Genomic DNA, 8861 nt, shown 5'->3' with positions numbered 1-8861 from the left:
GCTTTGTCTTTCACTGTTCGAATCCCAGCGCTCAGACAAGCAAAACAAAACAAAACGAAACAAAGGGCGAAAGAAAGACAGAAAACGGGAAAAAAGACAGCCCAGCAGGAGACGCTGGAGCTGAGGCCACGCCCCCGGACCGAGATGGCCACGCCCCTTCGCTGCCCGCGCGCAGCCTTCTGGGAGCTGTAGTCCAAGCGCGGGCCGCCATCTTGGCACCGCCAGAACACCGCCCCCCAGGGCGCTGCTCGGCCGCCATCTTGGCGCGCTGAGGGAGGAATCGCTTYTTGCGAGGCTGCGCCTGGGGAGGGAGCCAGAAAGGGGCAGAAAACACTTCAGAAAGGGGCAGAAAACAGTTCAGAACAGGGCCAAATCCCTGTGGGTTTTTTTTTTCTGTTTTTCTTGTTTGCGTCCGTGTGGTGGAAAGATGTTGCAGATTTGGGAAGGTCCTAACTGCAGAGCAGGTCTCTTTGCACCATCCAGAACAAGAGGAGGACGAGGARGAGGCGGCACCTTYATACAGCTCAGTGATGACTTAACAGTGCTCATCAGGCCACAGCTTCRGCAGTGATGTTCAATTCTCTACGTATTTAGTAAGCTAATTTTCAGAGGCACTCAAATGCACCAGAAGGACCTTGGAGCTTGAACTCCCAATCCAAATCTGCCCTCTTGTATTATGGTTATTTCCTTAACACAAGTCTCAAATGCATATTTTCACAGCAATAATTTTGTAGTCTCATGCCGTACACTGAAYGCTTTTATAATGCAAATTTAGCTACCTCTTGCATACAGCCTTGCCTAATGTGGGGATTTATTTTGGAATAATCTAAAAGAATCCTTTCTTTCGTTGCTGTTAYGCTGTTTCATAAGAAGCTGGCCCTATCTGCTTAGATTCCTTGGGCTGTTTAATTGCTCTGCAAACACTGAGGGGTGCTAATAAGCTTTCTTTTGAGCATGTGTTCATATGTCAACACTTTAGCTTCTGTCAGAAGCTTAAAAATGGAAACAGTTTTCTCTTTAAGAAAACAGGAGCCAAATAAGGAGATGATGGAGTGGTGAAGCTTCCTCTGGTGAGTCTGTTCCAGCTCATTCCTTACAAAGGCGGCACATGAAAGATAAGAGAGGAGGCCAGCAAATCTGGGGCCTCTGTTTAAAACGCTCTACAACCTCTTGAGCGTATTTGCCGTGGGACTTGGCTGGGCACAACTCCTTTCTCTGCCCAAGTCTTTTTAAAAAAAAGACATTTAAAAGCTCAGGCTACTTCTTGCAGTTGCGCGACAGGCACAGCCCATCCTCGAGCGAAAATGGAAGCCATCAAGAAAAAGATGCAGATGTTGAAGTTGGACAAGGAGAACGCGATTGATAGAGCAGAGCAGGCGGAAACGGACAAGAAGGCAGCCGAGGACAAATGCAAACAGGCAAGTAGAATTAAAAAAAAGAAAAAGCAATTGTATATATGATGTGAAAACAAGTGTAACGTAATATTCTAAATTGGTGATTCAGAAAGAATAACTTGAACATGTTTTCCATCCATCYTCTTTTGAAGCTTTTGACTTTTTATGATGTTACACCTGTACAACCAAGATTATTAACTGATTTTCTCCACCATTTGAGGCCTTGAAAAATCAGCGCTATCCACTTATGTAATTGCATGAATTACCTTGTGCTTGTAATTGCATGGAAAAAAATGACATCATGGATTCAAAATCAAGGCTGCCATGCCTATAGATGTGTTAATAATTCCWGAAACCTCAGGTACATCTGAAAAATTACAGAGCCTCTTGAACTTAGGCCCAGCCCTGGTATGTGCAGTGCCAGTGTTAGAGCTGCCACCTTGACCTGAGGTTGGGTACATTGTCATACTTCATGTCTGGAATAATCACAAATATCTGGATATGAAAGATCTTATTTTAACTGACTTATCCTGATAAAATTTACATRTTTTTCTGCTTTTCTTTATTTTTAATTCTAGGTATGTATTTCATATTTGAATACTTTGTATATGTACTGTATACTGTTTTGTGAATATGCTGTAGCTTCTGTTACGTCTTCCAGACTGCTCTTACGTACTCTTAATATTCATTTCTCCAAATACTGCTTCCTGTTCAATTTAAGATCCTTGCGTGGTGTAAGTAAATGGCCATCCGTGTAGCTAAAACAGCAAGGAAGAAAAGTTTCTGAACAGCTCAGCTGCTGTTGTCTTCCTGTTTTACCCCAAGATAAGCAACTCTTCTTGTTTCCTACTTTATTACGGAGAGCTTTTACTACCTGTGCTCGTCTCCAGGTACAATACCATCGTGTGGACAGSCGCAGGGTTTGCACCGGACGCTGTCCCTAGCTCATCTTTCTGCGCTCAGTGACATAACAGCCACAGCAGTTTGTTACACGGTGAAGTTAATGGTGATTAAATGCTTAACCTTCCACTGCATTGAGTTATCCAGTGTGATTCTCTATGGCCTAGTAGAACAAATGACACAGAGGAACAAATGTAGAACAAATGACACACTTTTTTTATTTAGGGGTTACCTACATTAGGGTAGCTCACAAAAAGAAGTGAAAAAGAGAAAGAAAATCTTTGCTTTTATTCCTCTTTTTTGAATTGTCTCCAGCTTTTCAACTTTTTTAATGTAAGCACAGTACTCAAGTAGTGATTTTAGTGTCACGCACAAAGGAAGCGTCGCCTCCTTCCTCCTGCTTACTGTCCCCCTATTAAAGCATCTAAGTAAGCGTGTTCAGTTCTGTCACACTGTGTGGTTACCCAGGGAAGTGGAGCAGCCGAGCAGCATTCAAGAATAGCATGCTACCAAAACGGTTGTTAAAGCTCTCTTAGAAGCTAGAATGAAGAAATTAAATGCAGCAAAGCACAACCTATTTTAAGTGAACTGTTTTGATAGCCTACACTTACATAAAGGGAAAACTAAAGGCTTAAATCAGCTTCTGTACAGCCCGAACTGTTTTGTGTTGCAAATGAAGCRGCGGAGCAGATGGGCTCGCAGGCACACCCCTTATCAGCCATTTGCCTCCTGATAATGCAAATTCTTCAGGGAGCAGGAGACACTTTGTCATTAAACAGGCTYCCACCAGGATATAAATAGTACCTTTCTATAGCAGACGATATGGATTTATATGGTATGGTGGCGTGTGCCCTTCGTGGTAGGATGGAGCAAACCTTGCTGGACCACAATTAGAAACACAGAATAGTTGGGGTTGGAAGAGGCTCTGGAGGTCATCCAGGCCAGCCAGCCTCTCCCAGCAGCATCTGCAGCAGGCAGCTGCCTTTGGAGGCTTACGCCTGCTTAGAAGTGGTGGGAATGACAGGGAAGAGGTGATGAGGGAACGACCGCTGTTCTTGTTTTTCCCAACAATACAGGAATTGAAGAGTTTCCTACTAACTTACCAGGTTACCAGGCTAAAACAAGCAAAAAGGATATAATTTTAAAACCTTTTTTTGATTTCATTGTAGAATGAGCTGCTACAGGATGTTGTGGAGTCCAAAGAGAAATGAGATGAAAAAGGAGTTTTAGCAAGTCATGTATTAAACCAGGTTCTGTGTGTGCAGAGTCAGGGAGTATTACCCTAAGGATGAGACGTTTTTAATGATCTTCCCTGGCACATGCTACCAGCCGTGCTCCGGCCACTTGCCCTCTTTGAACTTTGATCTTTTATCAGACCTTTTATCTGTTTTTGGTTAAATCAGATTAAAACCAATAGTAAAGTGAGATTTTAGCCATGCTCATCTGTCAGCAGATGTGTCCAAATGTGTCCAAATACTGTCTTTTTCTCTTGAAAGGTAGAGGATGAACTGGTTGCCCTGCAGAAGAAGTTGAAAGGAACTGAAGATGAACTGGACAAGTACTCGGAGGCTCTCAAAGACGCCCAGGAAAAACTGGAGCAGGCCGAAAAGAAGGCGACTGATGTACGTGCAGCTCGTGGCAGTGTGTAACGAGTCTGTGTGAGAGGGAATCACTGAGTCTCTGCCCTGCAGGGCTCTCGGCAGGGATTGTAAAATCTGTATTGGGGTTCGAGGCTGTGTCTGTGCCAAAGTGAGCTTGGGGCTCGGGCACCGGCACCGCGCAGTGGGGACAGCAGCTGGAGCAGGAACAAACTCTTCTGTGGCGCAGAGAGGGGGTCTGAGGCAGCTGCGTGGAGCCACCCTGGCGCGGGATGCSCTTGTCGGCATCCTCTTGGGTTCAGGAAAAGAAAGGAGGAGTAAAAGGAGGGGAGCAGGAGGGTCCTGGGGCGTCCRGCTCCATGGTGGTGATGTCATCAGCCCACCTCCAGCGGCCTGACGTCATGGGTCCCTTGAAAGGTGCGGGGTGGCGTGCGCCACGTGCAGCCGCTGCCGAGCCCATGGCCGCGCTGCTGGACGCCGCAAGGAGGAAGATGCAGGGCCTGCAGTGCGAGGATCCATAGCCCCAAAAGCGTGTCTTAAAGCAAAAAGCCCTTCTTTAAGCTGCCAGTTTGCTCACCTGTCCAGCGTGTGGGTCTACCCAAACTGGAATACGTAAGTGCTTATAAGTAACACTGATTTTTAGTTTCGTTTTCTGAAATAGTGAGTGATTAAAGGACCCATATCCTAATGAACACGATATATATGGAGACTAATTGTTCCTATTGTTGGTACTCAAGTTTGGCGCCCAGCAACCTCTCCATTTTTATCTAGTCTGCTTTAAACAGTAACAGTTTTTCCTGTTACTGCTCAGTTCATTCAATAGTATATAAACAGACCTCAGTATGTAGGAATTAGGCACAAGGTACTACTTAAGTGCCACAGAAAACAATGAAAAAAAAGATTTATTCTAACAACCTACCTAGTTTTGCCTTATTTGTCTCACTGGACACCTGGCTGTCCCGTACTGGAGCTGACCATACCCTCTGCCCAGCTGACTGTACAGATTACATAGCATTTACCAGCTAAGGAGCCYGTAATGGATAATGAAATGGCTTTAATTCCAACAGTGCGCTGTGATAGCGTATTACTGCAAGCTGTAATAGAACCAAGAGCATAAAAAGCAATTGTGGATTTTTTGGTGAATAAGCCATTATGGAAACACTTCAGTTTTTAATTTTACAAGGTTAGAGCTATCTGTAGAATTTCAAAGTGATCTGAARATACTTCACCTTTTTGAATCAATATTTAATTTCTGGTGGTATGGCAGGGGTGATTAAAAAGTATCATTAAAACAGAAATAAGAAGCACATACTCTGTACCTTCAAATTCCTGAAATGCTTCAGTTTAAGCCAACAAGGAGCCTAGAGGAGAAAGTTTCCTCGAGTTTCCTTGCGTATGGCAAGGAAACGTGCAATTTCCAGGAAATCGATTAATAGGGATTTTTGTTGGCGGGAATGGTCTCCTRTACGAACTCAGTTCCAATGATTATTTCTTGCAGGCTGAAGGTGAGGTGGCAGCTCTGAACAGACGTATCCAGCTCGTGGAAGAGGAGCTGGATCGTGCCCAGGAGCGACTGGCTACAGCCCTRCAGAAACTGGAGGAGGCTGAAAAAGCAGCCGATGAGAGCGAGAGGTTTGCTTCCCTTCTCTGGGTGTGGGGACAGGGTTGGCAAGAAATAAAGGTGAATGTAAATCAAACATTTCCCTGTTAATTCAGTGTCTACATGTGCAAATATGTACTGCRGGTCAGTGACTCAGAACTAGAGCTGCCTTTTTAACTAGTTTAAAACACAATTCTGGTAGCCTCGCAGAGCGTGATTGTTTGGATTGGTCACTACGGGGTYGCTTTTTAGTTACCAACAGTGAAATCCACTTAGGGCCTTTGAGATAAAGTGATAAAAAGCTTCTGTGTTAAAGATGCTTGCTTTGATTTCTGCAGAGGAATGAAGGTTATTGAGAACAGAGCAATGAAAGATGAGGAAAAAATGGAGATTCAGGAGATGCAACTGAAGGAGGCTAAACACATCGCTGAAGAAGCCGACCGCAAGTACGAAGAGGTAAAATGAAGCCCTCATGAGGAAATGATGATGCATGTATGAGGACTACAAACAACTTTGTTACCGTTCAGTTCTTCTTTGTCTACTTTCTGCCACATGATAGCTTGACTTTGGCTTATTGCCAAAAACTGCAGTTCTGACAGTGACTACAGCAGTGTCTGTAATGCGTAATGCTAAGGATGCTGCAAAGTCTACTCGCTTTGAGGGAAAGTCTCTGCCTTGTGTGTTCAGCGCTGTTTGTTTTATTCTAGTTTACGTGAGCAGTGGGGAAGCAGGAGGTCGTAGTCCCTCGTGGTGCTTTGAGGCAGTTACCAGCTGGCTCGATGCAGCTATTTTCTCTTTCCAGGTTGCCCGTAAACTAGTTATTTTAGAGGGTGAACTGGAAAGAGCTGAAGAGCGTGCGGAGGTGTCAGAAGTGTGAGTAGTTTCACATACCTGGGCCTAGTTTAGAGTACAGCAAAGCTGGACAGGGATGGTGGTGRTAATCTGTACCTTTTTTATCCCCTGTAGTAAATGTAGTGACCTGGAAGAGGAATTAAAGAACGTCACTAACAACCTGAAGTCCCTGGAAGCCCAATCTGAAAAGGTTGGTTCTCTCCGTCAGCTGAGGGATGGTGGGGGAAGCCAAAACATGTCATTAAAATTCCAAAAAAAAAAAAAAAAGAAGTTCCTTTGCTTGTGTAACAGCAGCTATTGATAATGTTGTGTCAGCCTCAGCCTTAAAATGACAGTAAATGAATCATCTTGAGAAGTCTTGGCAAAGAGGAGGAACGTATGGGAAGGGTGTTTGCAGCCAGCATAAATGAAAAAGTGGTTATTAATAGTTTGGTTTTTTTCATAAACATTACTGCTACCACAACTTCCCTTACAGAATCTGTTTATTGTTTTCACAGTACTCAGAAAAAGAAGATAAATATGAAGAAGAAATCAAGCTTCTGACTGACAGGCTTAAAGAAGTAAGATGATCCATCCCCGAACCGTACAGCATTTTGTTAACAGCATCCATTTATTCTGTGTGTTTTTAATTTTTTAAATTGCTTTTGTTTTAGGCTGAAACACGTGCTGAATTTGCAGAGAGAACAGTTGCAAAACTAGAAAAGTCCATTGATGACCTGGAAGGTATGAAATTGCTCTYGGGGTCCTGATCTTATAGGTCTTAAGTTTCAATTCAGAAAGCAACATTCCAGAAGTGGGTATCACATTTTATTGGGAAAGCACAAAAATACTCATCAGGTCTCTAGTTAGACCAGTGTGAGACAACTGAGGAGCACAGTGCACTGCTGCCCAGCCTGGTGCTTCCTGACAAGGGAATTTTCTTGAAAGACGCTCCCCTTTGGAAAGTTGCTACTAATAACCGGTCTCTAGCCAGCTCACTAATGCGTGTACCCAAAGGGGCTTTTCTATTTATAAAGAATCATAATCATAAGAATTTAATCTGATTACTGAAGAACAAATACCAGAGTTGGGGGGAGACATAAGGGAAGCTTCTGACCTTGTGTGTTTTCTTGCTGTCACGCTGATGTTTGGCTACTCATCCGTTTTCTTCTTTTATTTCTCTCCCAATTACTTTACTTGCTGCGTTCTGACTCTCTGCGTCCTCTGCTGCCCCCTTTTCTGGGCTGCTTTTCTGCACCTCTTGCTGAAACTCGCCTGGGCGCCGGCAGATGAGCTCTACGCTCAGAAGCTGAAGTACAAAGCGATCAGCGAGGAGCTGGACCACGCGCTCAATGACATGACCTCTCTGTAAYGCGCCAGGCCGGGGCTCGCTGCACTTGTCGAGCTTTTCTTTCCTCTAATTCCTGTCACCTCTGTGCAACTTCCAGCTGCGATTCTTCACTTTTCTCTGTAGGAAACGCTTTCAATAAAAATGAGAAACATCTGGCTTGAGGCTTTCTGCTTTTTTCCTCCCCATCCACACAAAACAGGCTGTTGATGCTGTGGGGACACTCAGCTGCTTGTGCTGGGGCCAGGCCCGCCGTGACCGCAGTGCAGGACGAGGCCGGGAGCRACGACCCAGCCGTGCCCTGGTCGGCACTGAGGAGCTGGGTCAGCGTCGGCTCCTGGGGAGCCGGGACCGGACCGGACCGAGGTCCTGGGCTTAGCGCCCCCGGCACCGTGCGGCTCCGAGGCGGCTCCACTCCTCCTGCTTTAACATTCATGGAATAGCGGGAACTCCCCCAAATGAGACGTTAAACCCCAGCGCGGGTCTGTCACACCGCACGCGGGACACATGCAGAGACCCTGAAATAACTGTCCGGCCCCAATCCCTAGGTTGCAACTCTGGGATTCTCCTAAAGATAGGGTTTGTATTTAAAGAAAAAGGGCAGAAAAATGTGGGTTTTGTTTTTCTTTCCAGAAAGCCTGGCAGAGGCGAGAGAAGCGAGTCTGCATCAGACACCGGCCAAGCGCTCAGCGAGCTGCGCTGTGTATGAAACGGGCGGGCGACGGGCGCACCCCCCCCGCACTGCCGGGGCGCCCCGGGCCCCTCTCCCGTTAAAGCAGCCTCGTCCCGAGCCGCTCGCTGCGCGCTGACGTCACCCCGCGCGCCGTGACGTCAGCAGCCCTTGCGGGCCGTGACGTCACAGCCCCTCGCACCGCCGCCGGAAGCGGCCGAGCGCCGCGCGGCCAGCGAGGTACCGCCCCGTCCTTCCTTTCCTGCTCGGTGACGTGGCGCCCGGCTCGGCCAATGGGGCGCGCGGCGGGCGCTGACGGGCAGCGCGCGCGGCCCGTGAGGCGGCGCGGGGGGCGGGCCCGGGGGGCGGYGCCGGGAACATGGCGAAGACCTACGACTACCTGTTCAAGCTGCTGCTCATCGGCGACTCGGGCGTGGGCAAGACGTGCGCGCTCTTCCGCTTCTCCGAGGACGCCTTCAACGCCACCTTCATCTCCACCATCGGTGCGCGGCGCCGCGCC

The 8861-nt window shown here is 46.9% G+C and overlaps 2 protein-coding genes across 2 annotated transcripts in view; both read left to right on the top strand.

Moving 5' to 3' along the window:
- Nucleotides 1-480: 480 nt before the first annotated feature.
- Nucleotides 481-7804, top strand: TPM4 (tropomyosin 4). Its single transcript, XM_026035189.1, has 9 exons — nucleotides 481-1418; nucleotides 3791-3916; nucleotides 5391-5524; nucleotides 5831-5948; nucleotides 6295-6365; nucleotides 6459-6534; nucleotides 6842-6904; nucleotides 6998-7067; nucleotides 7613-7804. The coding sequence occupies exons 1-9, from the start codon at nucleotides 1305-1307 to the stop codon at nucleotides 7693-7695; spliced, it is 855 nt and encodes a 284-aa protein (XP_025890974.1). The 5' UTR covers nucleotides 481-1304; the 3' UTR covers nucleotides 7696-7804.
- Nucleotides 7805-8720: 916 nt separating this feature from the next.
- The window catches only part of RAB8A (RAB8A, member RAS oncogene family), a 5256-nt gene continuing 5115 nt past the window's right edge, over nucleotides 8721-8861 (top strand). Inside the window, exon 1 of the mRNA XM_026035231.1 lies at nucleotides 8721-8844. Within this exon, the coding sequence (XP_025891016.1) occupies nucleotides 8721-8844 (124 nt within the window). The remainder of the gene's footprint in view (nucleotides 8845-8861) is intronic.

Source organism: Nothoprocta perdicaria, unplaced genomic scaffold, assembly GCF_003342845.1.
Source record: "Nothoprocta perdicaria isolate Ctin4 unplaced genomic scaffold, notPer1 scaffold_157, whole genome shotgun sequence".
NCBI lineage: Eukaryota > Metazoa > Chordata > Aves > Tinamiformes > Tinamidae > Nothoprocta > Nothoprocta perdicaria.
This window is presented reverse-complemented; position numbering and strand designations above follow the sequence as displayed.